Source organism: Mus musculus, chromosome 2 (genome assembly GCF_000001635.26).
Source record: "Mus musculus strain C57BL/6J chromosome 2, GRCm38.p6 C57BL/6J".
In the NCBI taxonomy this organism is placed as follows: Eukaryota; Metazoa; Chordata; class Mammalia; order Rodentia; family Muridae; genus Mus; species Mus musculus.
Genome location: NC_000068.7, coordinates 129,449,052 through 129,468,442, shown reverse-complemented (window position 1 = coordinate 129,468,442; position 19,391 = coordinate 129,449,052). Strand labels below are relative to the sequence as shown.

Sequence of the window (19,391 nt, the reverse complement as noted above, 5' to 3'; positions counted from 1 at the left end):
CCTAATTCAGGATGGTATTTTCTAGTTCCATCCATTTGCCTGCAAAATTAATGATGTCCTTGTTTTTAATGGCTGAGTAGTATTCCATTGTGTAGATACACCACATTTTTTGTATCCATTCTTTAGTTACGATATATCTAGGTTGTTTCCAGTTTCTGGCTGTTACAAATAAAGTGGCTATGAACATAGTTGAGCATGTGTCCTTGGGGGATGGTAGAGCATCTTTTGGGTATATGTCCAGGAGTGGTATGGCTGAGTATTGAGGTAGAATTCCCAATCTTCTGAAGAACTGCCAAATTGATTTCCAGAGTGGTTGGTTGTACAAGTTTATACTCCCGTCAACAGTAGACAAGAGTTCTCCATGCTCCACAACCTTGACAACATATGCTGTCCTTTGAGTTTTTGATCTTAGTTATTCTGATGCATGTATAGAATCTCAGGTTGTTTTGATTTACATTTCCCTGATAACTAAGGATGTTGAACATTTCTTTAGGTGCTTCTTAGCTATTCAGTGTTCCTCTATTGAGAATTCTCTGATTAGCTCTGTACCCCATTTTTAATTGGGCTATTTGGGTTGTTGGTGTCTAACTTCTTGAGTTCTTTGTGTATTTTGGATATTAGCCCTCTGTTGGATGTAGGGTTGGTGATTTTTTTTTCCTATCTGTAGGCTGTTGTTTTGCCCTAATGACAGTGTCCTTTGACTTACAGAAACTTTTCAGTTCTGTAATAAATGAGGTCCCATTTATTACTTCTTGACCTTAGTGCATGAGTTATTGGTGTTCTGCTCAGGAAGTTGTCTCCTGTACCAAGGAGTTCAAGGCTATTCCCCACTTTCTGTTCTATTAGATTAAGTGTGTCTGGTTTTACATTGAGGTTTTTGATCCATTTGGACTTGAGTTTTGTGTAGGGTGATAAATACGGATCTATTTCCATTCTTCTACATGCAGACATCCAGTTAGACCAGCACCAATTGTTGAAGATGCTTTCCCTTTTCCATTGTATAGTTTTGGCTTCTTTGTCAAACTCAAGTGTTCATAGGTATGTAGGTTTATTTCTGTGTCTTCAATCAATTCCACTGATCCACCTGTCTGTTTCTGTACTAATACCATGCAGCTTTTTTTGCCATTGCGCTGAAGTACAGCTTGAAGTCAGGGGTAGTGATACCTCCAGTGGTTCTTTTATTGTTCAGAATCATTTTAGCTATCCTAGGGGTTTTTGTTTTGTTTTGTTTTTCTATATGAAGCTGAACATTGTTCTTTCGAGATCTGTGAAGAATTGTGTTGGAATTTTGATGGGGATTGCACTGAATCTGTAGATGGCTTTTGATGAGATAGCCATTTTCACTCTGTTAGCCCTACCAATCCATGTGCAAGGGAGATCTTTCCATCTTCTGATTGATATCTTTCTCAATTTCTTTCTTCAGACACTTGAGGCTCTTGTCATACAGGTCTTTCATTTGCTTAGTTAGAATTACAAAGTGTTTTATATTATTTGTAGCTTTTGTGAAGGGTACTGTTTCCCTAATTTCTTTCTCAGCCCATTTATCATTTGTACAAATACAGAGGAGGGCTGCTGATTTCCTTGAGTTAATTTTGTATCCAGCCATTTTGCTGAGGGTGTTTACCAGCAATTACCCACAGTGTGCAAATACTTCTGGAGCATGGTGTGAAGTTCTATGGTATACACCTGGGAGTAAAATATCTAGGTCATGGTCTATTTTTAACCTTTTTGAGAACTCTCCAAACTGATTTTCTCAATGGCTGTATTAATTTGTATCTCTGCCAACACTGGGTAAGGGTTCCTTTCTATCCACATCTTCTCCAACCAACATCTGTTGTCAGATTTGTTGATAGCAGCCTTTCTGACTGGGGTGAGGTGGTATCTCAAAGTAGTTTTAATGTACATTCCTCTGATGGTCAGAGATATTGAACACTTTAAAAAACAGTTGTTGGCTATTTGTGCTTCTTTCATTGAAAACTTTCTATTTAGCACGTTTGTCCATGTGTTTGTTGATTGGCAGCTTGGTTTCCTTGGTATTTAAATTATGCAGTCCTTTATAAAATCTGGATTTTAGCTTCACTGTAGCTGGTGAAGTGTTTCCTTTCTTTGGCTGCTTGCTCTGTTGATTGCTTCCTTTGCTGTACAAAACCTTTATTTTTACCCAGTCCCATCAGTCGACACTTGTGCGCAGTTCTCATTCTGTTAGTGTTCTATTCAACATAGTCCTGTCTACCCCAGTATCTGTCTTGAGTATGATTTCTTCTTGAAATCTGTTTCCAGTTTTAAATTAAGGTCTTTGATCTATTCTGAATTGATCTTTCTACAAGGTAATAGGCAAGAATCTAATTTAATTCTTCTACAGAGAGAAATCAAGTTTTGCCAGCACCATTTATTGAATAGGCTACTGTTACCCACTGTATAATTTTTGCATGCTTTGTCAAAAAATCAAGCAGGCATAGTTGTTACTTTTTGTTTCTAGGTCTTCTATCCTTGTCTATTGATTTCCCTGTCTGTTTTATGCCAGTACTGGGCTGTCTTTATCACTATTAGCTCTATACTATAATTCGAGGTCAGATATTGCAGTGCACTCAGGAGTGCTCTTACTCCTTAAGATTGCTTAGGCTATCCATGGTTGTTTGTGGTTCCATATTAATTCCTTGTATTGTTTCTTTCTAAAACTGTGAGCTATGACATCAGAATCTTGAAATGTATTGTGTTAAGTCTGTAATTAATGTTTATAGTGTAGCTGCTTTCACAGCATTACTCCTATCAATCTGGAGCATGAAATACCTTCTACTGTCCAGTGCCTTCTGTGATTTTCTTTTTTATTGTCTAGTACCTCCTGTGATTTTCTTTTTCAATATTTTAAGGTTTTCACTGTAGGACTCTTCTTCTTCTTTGTTTAGATATATTCCTAAGCACTAAATGTTTTTGGAGTTATTTTTCAATTTTCTTTTAAAAGCTTAGTTCTATTATTTTTGAGATCATAATTTTATCATTTTCCCATTTCCTCACTCCAAGACCTCCCATATAATTCTTCTTTGTCCCTCAAATTAATGGCCTCTTTTTTCTCATTAATTACTCTTATATGCTGTATTAACTAAAGATATATAAAGAAATAGAACCTATAGAATTAATGCACACACCACACACACAAATGGCTTGCAGGCTGTACTCCAGCTATCTCCCAACAATGGCTCTACCAATGGAAGGTTCAAGAATCCAGTAGTTGGTCAGTCCACAAGGCTGGCTGGCTGCTTTATCTTTAGATTCTGATAACCTAGATTAAATTTTGTCCATTCTACTTGTAAGGCTTTGCCTGAGTTTTGGATTTGGGTTGCTGAGTTTTTCAATTCCATCCTTTTTGAGTTTTTATTAATATTTATATTTCTTTTCAAATTCTGAATTTTCTGCTTTGTTTTATTCAGCTTTATATTTGTCTTTTCTTGAGCATCTTTCACATATTTATTAATATATCCTTTAAGTTCTTTGGGTTATTTGTGTCTTCATTAAACTCCTTGAATTTTTCAATGATATTGATCATTTTTCTTTTACATTTTTTTTTCATGTGTTTCATCTGGGTAACTATCAGTGAAAACTGTTTCTGTAGAAACAGTGACTGTTGTTGGTATACTGTCTTGGTAATTCATAGATATGCTTTTTCAATGTGACCTAGGCATGTGGATGTCTTTCCTTGATTGTGTGTCTGAACTATGATTCTTGCCTACGTCATACTGGCTTGGTGCAAGGACTGTGTGACGAGCTAGATTTGGGTTCAGAGATGGTCTTAGTCCTGGGCAAACTTACTAGGGGGATCCAATGTGAAAGCTGTACTTTTGGAGCTAGAAGTATTCAGATGGGCTTAGGGGAACTTATCAGGGAATTCCAATAGGTGACACTTGCTCCCAGAACTAGACCTGAGTATAGGAATGCCACTTGTAGAGTTGTGGGGCTCTTCAGGGAAAAGCAATTCTTCGTGAGCTCTGGTGTTTACTTATTTTAAGGTAATAACAAACCTTCAGGTGGTTCTTTAAGATTTTAATGTTATAGTTGACACTTGTAATGTGATTATCATGCTACATACACTCAATATTGGCGTCCTTATTTGCTTTCCAGAGAAATAAAATTCACCCTGCACTGCTAATTAGGAATAAGATTTCTGAAAAATAAACCTGCTAGGGCTCATGTATATATATGTGTGTGTGTGTGTGTGTGTGTGTGTGTGTGTGTGTGAGAGAGAGAGAGAGAGAGAGAGAGAGAGAGAGAGAGAGAGAGAGGTACAGATGTAGTTCAAGTGGACACCAACATTTATGCTGCCAAATTTTCTGTATGACATGCCTGTGGGCATTAAGGAATCTCCCTTTAGTAGTGAGAGAAAGAGAGTATAAGGTCAGAGGCCAGACCCTGAGACTAGACTACCTGTTTTGAACTCCTGGCTATGTCATTAATTTGGACTTGTTCTCCTATCCATTATTTGATACATCCGAGAAGAACCTGTTTGCTGTGGGTGTGTTTTCTGTGGTGTGGGTCTTCTGAGATGCACATCCCTTTGGTCTTACTGTTTGCCATCTGCTAAAAACTTCAGAATCCTCCTATCAGAAGGAAATATTAACGTCTCTATAAAAGAGGAAGTGGTGGGATTTTACAAGATGGATTCCAGGCAATTGTTCACACTGGAAATTGATGTGATATGTGGCTTCTCTTCTTGCAGGAAGGACAGAGTATTCTCATCACCTTGAAGGCCCCCTGCAGCGGTTTCCACCTGGAGCAAGCATCCAATTGAAGTACACATCCTCTGCATTACAAACTCGTCAGGTTACTGTGACCTGGCTCAAAAACAACCACACCCGTCTCCAGACCCAGACCAACGTCTTCTCCAATGGAGAGACCTACAATGTTACTAGCACTGCGATCGTCTCACTGGAGAGTGATGACATATTATCGTTAGTTCTCTGCCTGGTTGAGCACAAGTCATTAGTGGTTTTCCAGAAAGTCATCTACTTGGGCCAGTACCTCTGTGGTAAGACTTTTCTCTTTCTGGGTGAGGTAGGCTGTGGGCTTCTCTTGTTGTTGGTTTATTCACTGAAATGGCCTTAGTTGGTAGTGACACTAGAAAAGGAATCTGTGAAGTACTTAGTGCTATGTTCTGATGACTAGGCAGAGGTGGCGTTTTGTTGTTACACCTATTTAGAATAACACTCGTAGCTCATTTCCTTCATCTGAAAACCATAGGCTACTTAGGCTACTTACCCAATGGGATTTCATTTCAGTATCGCTAGTCTATAGAAAGAATACTTGAAGGTCTTTGCAGTCTTCTAAATTTTAGGGACTATGTCGTGTCCTTGGATCATTGCTCCTATCTGGATTTGAGTCTAAATTTTCCTTCTTTGTTGTTGGTTGTCACAAGATACACTGATGCTTGCCACACCTGTAAAATCAGAGAAATCATGTCTCATACCGAGAAATAAATTCAAAGGTCCAAGATTGACCAGTAATAAGATTAACTGCCTAAAGCATATAAGACTTTTATATTTTTAAAAAATATTTTCCTCTTTTTTTTTGAATTTGCACAATAGAAGAAATGTGCTACCATCCTGGGAGCAAAGGTATCATCTTACATGGAGAAAAATGCTAATGTCACTCTCTCCAGAAAGCATAGTTCACAGCCAGTACAGCGCAGTAGGGAGGGTCTTCCTTACTTGACTTGTACAGGTATTTTGTACTATTTGTCTGATTCTTAAAGGCAACTGACTCTAACACGAAAGCACCCAAGATTGTGCCCTGATGAGTGCGTGATCTTTGTCCAATTCTATATGTACCAAGTCATGTTGCTTGTGTTATCAGCCTCAGCGTTTGGGTGTCATTTAGCAGAGCTCTATTTCAGGGAGGCCTCTTACCTAAGTATTTTTTACATAATTCTCTGGAGTTAGGGAAACTGTGTAAGGAAGAAAAATCACAGGACATACAAATGTTCACAAATGAACTGATTACTTTATCCAATTAGCTGCTATTCCAAACCCTTCCTTGCTCAGCACATGTATTTTCAGCTATGTTCTCTGTTGTAGAAATGTCTTCATTTGGTCTAAAAGTGGGACTTCAGGGGGTCAGAGCCTCAGTTCCTTCAAGTTGCAACACATAAGAACTTAACATTATCAACACTAGACTAAGAGCTGAAATCTGTCAACTAAGTCATCAGAGAGCTGATTTGACTTTAGGAAATGTCTTAATAGCAAAGTCTTACAGAGTAAAAATAGCTGCATAGTATCTAGTTAGCTTTGATGTCAGTGTAGGGCCCATGTGGGATAGTGGATCATGCTAGGAAACTTGGTAAGGTAGAGCGGGTCTGAGACCCTGGTACACAGGTACCACCTGAGACAGTAGGTACCTCCCTGCTCCCTGTCAGATTCCTGGCCTGGAACACATGTCCACACTCCCCACGTAGGTAACATAGCCCAGTACAGAGTTCTCCATGCTAATGAGGTATCTAGAGGCCCTGAGGGTTCAGCCAATAAGCTTCCCTCCCCAGACATTTCTTCCTGCAAAAGGTATTTTAATCTCTGGCCACCCTGAGAAATTGGTATGCATTTCATTTTCCAAGCTGAACACTCAGTAAATGGTATGGATAAACAGGGATGTCTCTTCCATTGAAACTGCCATGAGGAGCATGGAGAAAGCCTTCGCCTACAGAGCCATAGCCTAAGTCTTCCGTAGAAGACCTCTCTATTCGTCCAGACAACTGTTGCTAAGCTAAGGATGATAACCAATGAGCCAAGCCAAAGCTCCCCATTTCCCCAGCCTCAGGTTCCTTACTGTCTTCAGCTCATGAGCCCCCAATGTTTCTGGGTTTGTCACTGGTATGGGAGTCTGGAAGCCCCACCTTTGGCTTCCCACATCTTAGACTGGATACTCTCACCCTCTAAACTGGTCTCAGTGTTTCCCTAAACCTTGGCACCCAACAGCAGTGGTACAGGGTCAACCCAGTCAAGCATTCCCCATGTTTCACCTCCCCAATGGCAGGATGGAACACAGACCCACAAGCCCAGAACCTAGATCACCTAGCCTTCAGTTTAGGGTGATATTACTATCATGCTTCTGTTTCACATGAAAAGTACTGTAAAGGATGATACTGGGATTTCCAACCCCTCCCCCAAAATGTCTGTCATTGTGAACACAATGCTTTGTATGCTGATAACTCCAGTTGAATCTCTTTCAGAAGCCATCAGACTCTAGTCTCAGAAGACTTATAGTGTAGTTATGACTGTTTTATTGCCAAACATTCTGTTTCAGCTATAATCCCCAGATTTGCTACTTGAAACCTTGGAGAAATTATTTAACCTCTCTAAAGAGGTATATATATATATATATATACCTCTCTCTCTCTATATATATATATATATATATATATGTATATATATATATATATATATATATATATATATATATATATATATATATCTTAGTATCTTAGTCTCTAACACTTAGTGTTTTAGTGTTCATGAATCTTCAAATTTTGGAATCATCTAATTGAAAAGTAAAACAACATATTTGCAGTTTGCTGAATAGATTTGATACCTCATTTTCTATAGCTCAAAATGAAAAGAACAAACATTGGGAGGTCCCTTATTATCTATCCACCTATCCAAACTTGTGTTCTCTCTTTCTCTCTTCATGTAACTATTAACCAATTCATAAATCCTTATTTGTGGCAGGCACTGGGTTGGGCCTTGAAGATGATCCCACCCTCAAAGACCTTCCAGTAGATTTCCTGCACTAATTCTTGGCTTTATCTGGATTTTTGTCAGTTCCCCCGGCAGTGAGAGTGTCCCAATCTTCAACTGTCTCCAGTTTGGTGACTGTCACTTGCCATGTGCAGAGATTCTATCCCCAGGAGGTATATCTCTCCTGGCTGGAAGACTGCCATGTGATCAGGAGAATAGAGCAACCTACACCTAAGAGGAATGAGGATGGGTCCTACACTCTGGAAGTCCTGCAGTTGGTAAACACATCAGTGGAGAGGTCTGATCAAGTACTCACTTGCAAGGTGGAACATGAGGAACACCCTCCCATCCAGGCCAGCATTGTATTGTCTGCAGCATCCTTTCCCACATCCAAAGCCATCAGGAGCCTAAGTAAGTTTGCCTCTGTCCTTGTGGGCATATGGGAGTCACCTTGGTTTCCTTGCTGCATTTCAGAAGACTCTAAGGAGATAAGTTTCATAATCATGAAAGTATTGTTCAGATTAGGAGTCTTGAGGTTTCTTCCATAGACAGAATGGTCTCCAGTCAGTAGCTTCCTTTAGAGTGACCATCCAGAATGGTTCTTTCATTTCTATTGGAAGAATGTTCTGCCAGTTCATCCTCTTTGAAAATGCCCTAGAGAAAGTTTAGCTTAGTGCTGATCCACTAGTGACCATGAGAGTTTGTCACCAAGACTCTGGTTTAAAGTAGTCTCAGGTATATGGAAGTAAGCTTGCATGTACACTGTCCTATAAGACTTACTTGAACATCCATATCTGGGAACTGCCTTATGCCCACTCCAATGATAATTATTTTACTTCATTTTTTGAGTGAACATATAACTCTTATTCAACAGTTTCCTTACATGTAATAAACAGGTTCCTAATTTGTAGAATTCTTTTGAAAATTAAATGTTAATATATAATAAATACAAAACTGGCATGTTACCTACACTAAATATCAGCTGTTAATATTATTTATTTTTATGTAAAATTGTTTTCAAATTAATTTCCAATAATTACAGTTGTGTAAATTTAGTCAACACTGTCAACTATCTCTCAGAGATCCCATTTCTTCATCTATAAGATGTTAATGATAATAACAATGTTCAAAGATTACAACAAATGTTACTTTAAGTGACCACAAGACCTTAGAGGGAAGACAATGATTATATTCATGTTGGCATGTTAGCCCAAGGATGGGCTCAGAATTGGGGAACACTTGGAACTACCTGGCTACCAATCTCAGATTAATCATTTCAACTTATGTTTCACTCTTTGTTGACCCCTTTGCTGTGTGTATTTTAGGTTCAGAGAAATCTATCCACGTTTTTGTGGCCTCCCTTCTGTGCCTCAAGTTACTTCTGGTGGTGAGTTTACTAGTCATCTACGTGTATAGGCGGTGGAGCCTGTGACAAGTGAGTTTGAAAATGGTCCTTTGTTTTTTGAGAGTGAGGTCACAGCCATGGTCATGGGTAGCAAGAGAACTTCAGGGTAAGCACATGAAATTCACAGAGTATGCCTTCAAAGATTCCCACAAATGTTTCCTCAAGAGGAAATTGTGAATATTCTTATTTTCTCCAAATATCTTTTTAAATTCTTAGAGGTTCCCTACCCTGTGCATTGTGTGATATCCTGGAGTTGGAATTTTTTATAGTTATGTTTCTTGTAATTCCATATGTAAGAGTTGAAGGTGTGGGAATGGAATAATAGTCAAGACCTAAACTCCAAAGAGTCTGCCCACACATTGTTAAATTGTCCTATGATGTCAACCAATCTAAAAGAATGGACATGCTAACTGGCGAGAAAAAAAATGAATGTGCATATGGAAGAGAGGTCAGGTCCCAGAAAGACGTGTGAGGTCTTCATTTCTGACATTCCTTTTGAATTCAGAACAAAAAGAAAACTAGCTACTTAGTGTACATTCAATAGATACTAATGGAGTGAATACACGAATGAAGAACTGAATAAGTAAATGATGTTTCCTGCTTCTGTATGACCTGTGATACATTGCCTACTACCCTCTCTAAGGAGCTCAAGTGGAGAGAAGATGCAAGGCCCTGCAGTTGATCCGAGACTCCTGCTCTTCACTCGCCCTCCTCCATCCACCACAGATGTGCTCCCCCTGCACACTGCACACAGACTTGTGGATTGTTTAGCGATATTTCAGACTCAAGATACTGAATCTCAAATGATCTCTTCTTACAACCAAAAGGCAATTTAATGATGAGGAAATGAATGTTCACTCTGTCTCTGGCCATGGTCAATCCTTAATTTTCCAGTTCTGACTACCAACTAGAATTTCTGGAAGCATAATTTAATTTTAACAGACACAAAACTCGTATTACTGGACTGTTGAAAAGAATTTTTCCTATCTTGAAATGGGATTTAAAACAGTATAAAACACCTCTAGATTCATTATAACATTTTGTAAAATATAACATCTTGTCCATATCTTCTTCAAGTTTCTTTTTTATATTGCCCCGAATTTGCTGGTTTTCTTTCTTAATCATGGCTTTATACTGTTATGACATAAGCATAACCTTTAAACAGCATATAGTGCTTTCTGGTTTTATTCTTTATAAAATCTATGATATCATATGTAACATTTTGAAACTTTCATTTTCATACTTAATATACCTTGTGAATTTCTTAATTTGAAGCATTACTATTTACCCATTTTATGCTGCTCTGTGGTCTTCTATTGTAACAATATGCTATATTTTGTTAATCTATCTCACAATGGACACTGATTATTCAATGCTTTTTGCCATTACAATGTTGTGATATTCTTTTCCTAATCTCTTTGAGTATATGAGAGAATCTTTCTTGTTTCTCAAGCAGGACACAAACCTACAGTGTTGGTACATTTATATATTTTGTTATCTCAAAAATAAATAATGTTTTTGAACATTATGTTCTTATTTGATTACACATGTACACACACACACACACACACACACACACACACACACACACATACACACACACATTTTCCTTCCTGATTATGGTGATGGTATATGTGAAAAAGGTTAAGTTATCCAGTATAAACTGATATTTGCTTTTCTCTTTACTACATATTAATTTTCTATAATCTGGAGCTGTACTGATAACTTACTCCATAAACTACTTGTCTATCTTTGTCAATACTATGCTGCCTTAGTTAGAATAGTTTTATAGTTTTTGTTTTTTCTTCTAGAAAAATTGTTCTACTTTTTTCATTAAAAATTCTTGTGTTTATTTCTTTTTCTTGTGCTTTATATTTTTACAAAATTATTCATTGCATGAATATTTTGGAAATGGTATCAAACATTCTCCTAAAATGTCAGTAGTACCAGTGTAACTTAAATGTCATTACAAAATATTCTTTTTATATCAAAGCTATCTCAATTCGAGGCCAGCCTGGTCTACAGAGCTAGTTTGAGGACATTCGGGGCTACTTAAAGAAACCCTGTCCAACAAACAAACAAACAAACAAACAAACAGGAGAGAGAGGTAGGGAGAGAAGAAATGGGCAAACATAAACATGAATATTTTTAGTGGGGCAGCGGTGGTGGATGCCTTTAATCCTAGCACTTGGGAGGCAGAGGCAAGTGAATCTCTGCCTCGGACCCTCTGGGTCCCTTTGTCTCTGGTCACAGGTGGACAAAGAATCGGTGAATGACAGACAGACCAACACGCGAGATTATGTAGAATCTCAATGTAATTTGTCAAATTGAGCATCAAATTTTTTATACAGAAGAAAATAGAGAAGTTAAATGACACATCGGCAAGGTACAAATGAGGTTACCGGATGCTTAATGACTCTTACACAAAACAGAGGAATGTAAACACAAAGACTGGCAGGAACTGGGCAATAAAATAACTGAGACAAAGTCAGCCCTATCTAAGGTCAGTTATAGTCTTAGAAGCCAGGTGTGAGGTCTTTACACTCCTAGGGCAAGGGCTTTCACACCCAAGTCATGGTTCTAATTAGGGAGTTCTGTTCTAGCTAACCATCTCATGAATAGTGCAATACTCTAAAACCACAGCCCGATCTACTTCCTACCATTTTAAATTCCTGTATATGGGAGCGACTTGGCTTTTATTCTAAGTGATAGTGTAATACCAGAGGCAATTCTGAATGTCACTGAATAGGCAACATTGAATTCCAAGCCCATGGTCAGCTCAAGGACTTTCTAGGACATTGGAACACTGGTGAAGGTTTAGCTATGTCAGAATTCAATCTTAAAAGGCACTTATACTAAAAGAGAGCAAGTGGATCCATTCAGCAGACTAACACGGGGGTAAGGTAATGAGTTAATGAGAATGCCAGAACTCCAGGAGGTGAGTCTCCATGAAACTCTTTGCTTTGTGAGCGCTTCCAGGCCTCTCGGCCTGCCAAGCAGACTTCACCAGAGTGTGCGTGGCAGATCTCTGTGAGTTCCAGGACAACTTGGTCTACAGAGAGAGTTCCAAGACAGCCAGAGACACACAGAGAAACCTTGTCTTGAAAAACAAACAAAATGCTCATAGTTGAAACTAAGCAACTTAAGCATAAACCAGAGAGAAAGAAGCTTTAGCTATTGTGGGTATATTTATCTTTTTGTGTGATTTCTATATTTTATTATTTGAATTTTTAATTATTTTTTAACCACACTTAACTTGTACTCCCCCACTCCCTCTTCCACTAGAACCCTCTCGTGGTTCCTTTGAACAAGGAATGTCTATCCTTCTCTGGACAGGTCTAGGAGGGGTGCCCTTATTAGAGAATGTGTACTACCAGAGGCAATCTTTGAGAGTTTACCTCTCATAACACTTCCAGTTTGCTCTCTCTACTCACTTGCATTTCAAAATGTAAACTCCCAGATTCCTTTCCTGATGCTGTGCTTGCAGCTTGTGACCATGCCTCACTGCTGTGATGGACTATCTGGAACCATAAGTCAAAATAAACTCTTTCTTATATAAGTTATTTTGGTCATGTGTTGAGGAATGTTTTGTGCACTGTGTATTCAATTGTTGATTTATGTACCTAGAGATCTGGTTGCAGTCTGGACTTTGGTACTAGCATTACTATGAAGCATCTCTTGACTAGTGTTCTTTGTAGAACATAGTTCTCCACCATCTTCTGATTGGTTAAATTATAGCTCTGCAGGAGAGGAGAAGGAAGAACATCCATACCCAGAGGCAGGGAAAGGGTCTCAGGTGAGGGACCAGAGGAGTCACCGTTGGACACAGATGAAGAAGGAGGTGTCAGGTGAAACTAGGATGACAGGTAGCGAGTCACATGGCTGGGAAGAAGTCTAAGGCCAGCATTTTCAGGTTAGAATAGCTCAGAATCTTCCCAGTTGTGGTACATAAAACTTATTAATAAATATAAAGGCCCCATGTCATTACACAATGCAAGGGCAGGCATAGAAAAACCTCTACTTTTGCAGTCATGGTATTTAACCATATGCCAGGGCACTCTGGTGGAGTCAGCTTGTGAAGCAGAAATGCCAAAAAGCTGCTCATGAGAAATGAATTTCTAGGACTCTCCTCCTGGATGTCTGGTGAAAGTCAGCTCTCCAGTTTGGGTCAGTTTGACAGGCGAAAAGCCTAAAAGCTGTTCACGAGGATAAGAGTTACATGGACTGGCTTGGGAGGCGACCTCAGCCTCAGCAGCAGCGGTCGCCATCTGAGTTCCGGGACTCCGCGGGACCTAGGAACTTAGTCTGAACAGGTTAGAGGGTGCACCAGAGAACCGGACAGCTTCTGGGACGGGCGGAAGCACAGGGCCGCTGAGGCAGCAGCCTGGGCGGGCCGCAGATAACCGGCCACCATCCGGTCCAGAGGACAGGTGTCCGCCTGGCTTGGGAGGCGACCTCAGCCTCAGCAGCAGTGGTCGCCATCTGGGTTCCCGGACTCCGCGGGACCTAGGAAATTAGTCTGAACAGGTTAGAGGGTGCACCAGAGAACCGGACAGCTTCTGGGACGGGCGGAAGCACAGAGCCGCTGAGGCAGCAGCCTGGGCGGGCCGCAGATAACCGGCCACCATCCGGACCAGAGGACAGGTGTCCGCCTGGCTTGGGAGGCGACCTCAGCCTCAGCAGCAGCGGTCGCCATCTTGGTTCCGGGACTCAGCAGAATTTAGGAAATTAGTCTGAACAGGTTAGAGGGTGCGCCAGAGAACCGGACAGCTTCTGGGACGGGCAGAAGCACAGAGCCGCTGAGGCAGCAGCCTGGGCGGGCCGCAGATAACCAGCCACCATCCAGACCAGAGGACAGGTGTCCGCCTGGCTTGGGAGGCGACCTCAGCCTCAGCAGCAGTGGTCGCCATCTGGGTTCCGGGACTCCGCGGGACCTAGGAAATTAGTCTGAACAGGTTAGAGGGTGCACCAGAGAACCGGACAGCTTCTGGGACGGGCGGAAGCACAGAGCCGCTGAGGCAGCAGCCTGGGCGGGCCGCAGATAACCGGCCACCATCCGGACCAGAGGACAGGTGTCCGCCTGGCTCGGGAGACGGCCTCGGCCTCAGGAGCAGCGGTCACCATCTTGGTTCCAGGACTCCCTGGAACTTAGGATTTTAGTCTGCACAGGTGAGAGTCTGCACCACAGAAGCTGACAGCTTCTGGGAACTGCCAAAGCAACACAGCTTCTGAGAGAGGCCCTGTTTTGGGCCTTCTTCTTCGACCAGGAGGAGGTCCAAAAACAAGATATCTGCGCACCTTCCCTGTAAGAGAGCTTGCCAGCAGAGAGTGCTCTGAGCACTGAAACTCAGAGGAGAGAATCTGTCTCCCAGGTCTGCTGAGAGACGGTAACAGAATCACCAGAAGAACAATCTCTAAACAGAGTCAACTATAACTACTAACTCCAGAGATTACCAGATGGCGAAAGGTAAACGGAGGAATCTTACTAACAGGAACCAAGACCACTCACCATCATCAGAACCCAGTACTCCCACTTCGCCCAGTCCAGGGCACCCCAACACACCCGAAAACCTAGACCTAGATTTAAAAGCATATCTCATGATGATGGTAGAGGACATCAAGAAGGACTTTAATAAATCACTTAAAGAAATACAGGAGAACACTGCTAAAGAGTTACAAGTCCTTAAAGAAAAACAGGAAAACACAATCAAACAGGTAGAAGTCCTTACAGAAAAAGAGGAAAAAACATACAAACAGGTGATGGAAATGAACAAAACCATACTAGACCTAAAAAGGGAAGTAGAAACAATAAAGAAAACTCAAAGTGAGGCAACACTGGAGATAGAAACCCTAGGAAAGAAATCTGGAACCATAGATTTGAGCATCAGCAACAGAATACAAGAGATGGAAGAGAGAATCTCAGGTGCAGAAGATTCCATAGAGAACATCGGCACAACAATCAAAGAAAATGGAAAATGCAAAAAGATCCTAACTCAAAATATCCAGGAAATCCAGGACACAATGAGAAGACCAAACCTACGGATAATAGGAGTGGATGAGAATGAAGATTTTCAACTCAAAGGACCAGCAAACATCTTCAACAAAATTATTGAAGAAAACTTCCCAAATATAAAGAAAGAGATACCTATGAACATACAAGAAGCCTACAGAACTCCAAATAGACTGGACCAGAAAAGAAATTCCTCCCGACACATAATAATCAGAACAACAAATGCACTAAATAAAGATAGAATACTAAAAGCGGTAAGGGAAAAAGGTCAAGTAACATACAAAGGCAAGCCTATCAGAATTACACCAGATTTTTCACCAGAGACTATGAAAGCCAGAAGAGCCTGGACAGATGTTATACAGACACTAAAAGAACACAAATTCCAGCCCAGGCTACTATACCCAGCCAAACTCTCAATTACCATAGATGGAGAAACCAAAGTATTCCACGACAAAACCAAATTCTCACATTATCTCTCCACGAATCCAGCCCTTCAAAGGGTAATAACAGAAAAAAACCAATACAAGAACGGGAACAATGCCCTAGAAAAAACAAGAAGGTAATCCCTCAACAAACCTAAAAGAAGACAGCCACAAGAACAGAATGCCAACTTTAACAACAAAAATAACAGGAAGCAACAATTACTTTTCCTTAATATCTCTTAACATCAATGGTCTCAACTCCCCAATAAAAAGACATAGACTAACAAACTGGCTACACAAACAAGACCCAACATTTTGCTGTTTACAGGAGACACATCTCAGAGAAAAAGATAGACACTACCTCAGAATAAAAGGCTGGAAAACAATTTTCCAAGCAAATGGTATGAAGAAACAAGCTGGAGTAGCCATCCTAATATCTGATAAGATTGACTTCCAACCCAAAGTCATCAAAAAAGACAAGGAGGGGCACTTTGTTCTCATCAAAGGTAAAATCCTCCAAGAGGAACTCTCAATTCTGAATATCTATGCGCCAAATACAAGGGCAGCCACATTCATTAAAGAAACTTTAGTAAAGCTCAAAGCACACATTGCACCTCACACAATAATAGTGGGAGACTTCAACACACCACTTTCACCAATGGACAGATCATGGAAACAGAAACTAAACAGGGACACACTGAAACTAACAGAAGTGATGAAACAAATGGATCTGACAGATATCTACAGAACATTTTATCCTAAAACAAAAGGATATACCTTCTTCTCAGCACCTCATGGTACCTTCTCCAAAATTGACCACATAATAGGTCACAAAACAGGCCTCAACAGATTCAAAAATATTGAAATTGTCCCATGTATCCTATCAGATCACCATGCACTAAGGCTGATCTTCAATAACAAAAAAAAAACAGAAAGCCAACACTCACGTGGAAACTGAACAACACTCTTCTCAATGATACCTTGGTCAAGGAAGGAATAAAGAAAGAAATTAAAGACTTTCTAGAGTTTAATGAAAATGAAGCCACAACGTACCCAAACCTTTGGGACACAATGAAAGCATTTCTAAGAGGGAAACTCATAGCTCTGAGTGCCTCCATAAAGAAACGGGAGAGAGCACATACTAGCAGCTTGACAACACATCTAAAAGCTCTAGAAAAAAAGGAAGCAAATTCACCCAAGAGGAGTAGACGGCAGGAAATAATCAAACTCAGGGGTGAAATCAACCAAGGGGAAACAAGAAGAACTATTCAAAGAATTAACCAAACGAGGAGTTGGTTCTTTGAGAAAATCAACAAGATAGATAAACCCTTAGCTAGACTCACTAGAGGGCACAGAGACAAAATCCTAATTAACAAAATCAGAACTGAAAAGGGAGACATAACAACAGATCCTGAAGAAATCCAAAACACCATCAGATCCTTCTACAAAAGGCTATACTCAACAAAACTGGAAAACCTGGACGAAATGGACAAATTTCTGGACAGATACCAGGTACCAAAGTTGAATCAGGATCAAGTTGACCTTCTAAACAGTCCCATATCCCCTAAAGAAATAGAAGCAGTTATAAATAGTCTCCCAGCCAAAAAAAGCCCAGGACCAGACGGGTTTAGTGCAGAGTTCTATCAGACCTTCAAAGAAGATCTAATTCCAGTTCTGCACAAACTTTTTCACAAGATAGAAGTAGAAAGTACTCTACCCAACTCATTTTATGAAGCCACTATTACTCTGATACCTAAACCACAGAAAGATCCAACAAAGATAGAGAACTTCAGACCAATTTCTCTTATGAATATCGATGCAAAAATCCTCAATAAAATTCTCGCTAACCGAATCCAAGATCACATTAAAGCAATCATCCATCCTGACCAAGTAGGTTTTATTCCAGGAATGCAGGGATGGTTTAATATACGAAAATCCATCAATGTAATCCACTATATAAACAAACTCAAAGACAAAAACCACATGATCATCTCGTTGGATGCAGAAAAAGCATTTGACAAGATCCAACACCCATTCATGATAAAAGTTCTGGAAAGATCAGGAATTCAAGGCCCATACCTAAACATGATAAAAGCAATCTACAGCAAACCAGTAGCCAACATCAAAGTAAATGGAGAGAAGCTGGAAGCAATCCCACTAAAATCAGGGACTAGACAAGGCTGCCCACTTTCTCCCTACCTTTTCAACATAGTACTTGAAGTATTAGCCAGAGCAATTCGACAACAAAAGGAGATCAAGGGGATACAAATTGGAAAGGAGGAAGTCAAAATATCACTTTTTGCAGATGATATGATAGTATATATAAGTGACCCTAAAAATTCCACCAGAGAATTCCTAAACCTGATAAACAGCTTCGGTGAAGTAGCTGGATATAAAATTAACTCAAACAAGTCAATGGCCTTTCTCTACACAAAGAATAAACAGGCTGAGAAAGAAATTAGGGAAACAACACCCTTCTCAATAGTCACAAATAATATAAAATATCTCGGCGTGACTCTAACTAAGGAAGTGAAAGATCTGTATGATAAAAACTTCAAGTCTCTGAAGAAAGAAATTAAAGAAGATCTCAGAAGATGGAAAGATCTCCCATGCTCATGGATTGGCAGGATCAATATTGTAAAAATGGCTATCTTGCCAAAAGCAATCTACAGATTCAATGCAATCCCCATCAAAATTCCAACTCAATTCTTCAATGAATTAGAAGGAGCAATTTGCAAATTCATCTGGAATAACAAAAAACCTAGGATAGCAAAAACTCTTCTCAAGGATAAAAGAACCTCTGGTGGAATCACCATGCCGGACCTAAAGCTTTACTACAGAGCAATTGTGGTAAAAACTGCATGGTACTGGTATAGAGACAGACAAGTAGACCAATGGAATAGAATTGAAGACCCAGAAATGAACCCACACACCTATGGTCACTTGATCTTAGACAAGGGAGCTAAAACCATCCAGTGGAAGAAAGACAGCATTTTCAACAAATGGTGCTGGCACAACTGGTTGTTATCATGTAGAAGAATGCGAATCGATCCATACTTATCTCCTTGTACTAAGGTCAAATCTAAATGGATCAAAGAACTTCACATAAAACCAGAGACACTGAAACTTATAGAGGAGAAAGTGGGGAAAAGCCTTGAAGATATGGGCACAGGGGAAAAATTCCTGAACAGAACAGCAATGGCTTGTGCTGTAAGATCGAGAATTGACAAATGGGACCTAATGAAACTCCAAAGTTTCTGCAAGGCAAAAGACACCGTCAATAAGACAAAGAGACCACCAACAGATTGGGAAAGGATCTTTACCTATCCTAAATCAGATAGGGGACTAATATCCAACATATATAAAGAACTCAAGAAGGTGGACTTCAGAAAATCAAACAACCCCATTAAAAAATGGGGCTCAGAACTGAACAAAGAATTCTCACCTGAGGAATACCGAATGGCAGAGAAGCACCTGAAAAAATGTTCAACATCCTTAATCATCAGGGAAATGCAAATCAAAACAACCCTAAGATTCCACCTCACACCAGTCAGAATGTCTAAGATCAAAAATTCAGGTGACAGCAGATGCTGGCGAGGATGTGGAGAAAGAGGAACACTCCTCCATTGTTGGTGGGATTGCAGGCTTGTACAACCACTCTGGAAATCCGTCTGGCGGTTCCTCAGAAAATTGGACATAGTACTACCGGAGGATCCAGCAATACCTCTCCTGGGCATATATCCAGAAGATGCCCCAACTGGTAAGAAGGACACATGCTCCACTATGTTCATAGCAGCATTATTTATAATAGCCAGAAGCTGGAAAGAACCCAGATG

The 19,391-nt window shown here is 40.1% G+C and overlaps 1 protein-coding gene across 3 annotated transcripts in view; it reads left to right on the top strand.

Moving 5' to 3' along the window:
- The window catches only part of F830045P16Rik (RIKEN cDNA F830045P16 gene), a 78,806-nt gene extending 68,160 nt beyond the window's left edge, over nucleotides 1-10,646 (top strand). Inside the window, exons 3-6 of one of the 3 annotated variants that reach the window (XM_017317744.2) lie at nucleotides 4,712-5,020; nucleotides 7,803-8,129; nucleotides 9,044-9,105; nucleotides 9,767-10,646. In XM_017317744.2, coding sequence (XP_017173233.1) covers nucleotides 4,712-5,020; nucleotides 7,803-8,129; nucleotides 9,044-9,105; nucleotides 9,767-9,805 — 737 coding nt within the window. In that variant the 3' untranslated portion in view covers nucleotides 9,806-10,646. Of the gene's footprint in view, nucleotides 1-4,711; nucleotides 5,021-7,802; nucleotides 8,130-9,043; nucleotides 9,154-9,766 lie in introns of all 3 variants that reach the window. The other 2 variants (NM_001379444.1, NM_177653.3) reach the window with 2 other exon arrangements.
- Nucleotides 10,647-19,391: the final 8,745 nt, after the last annotated feature.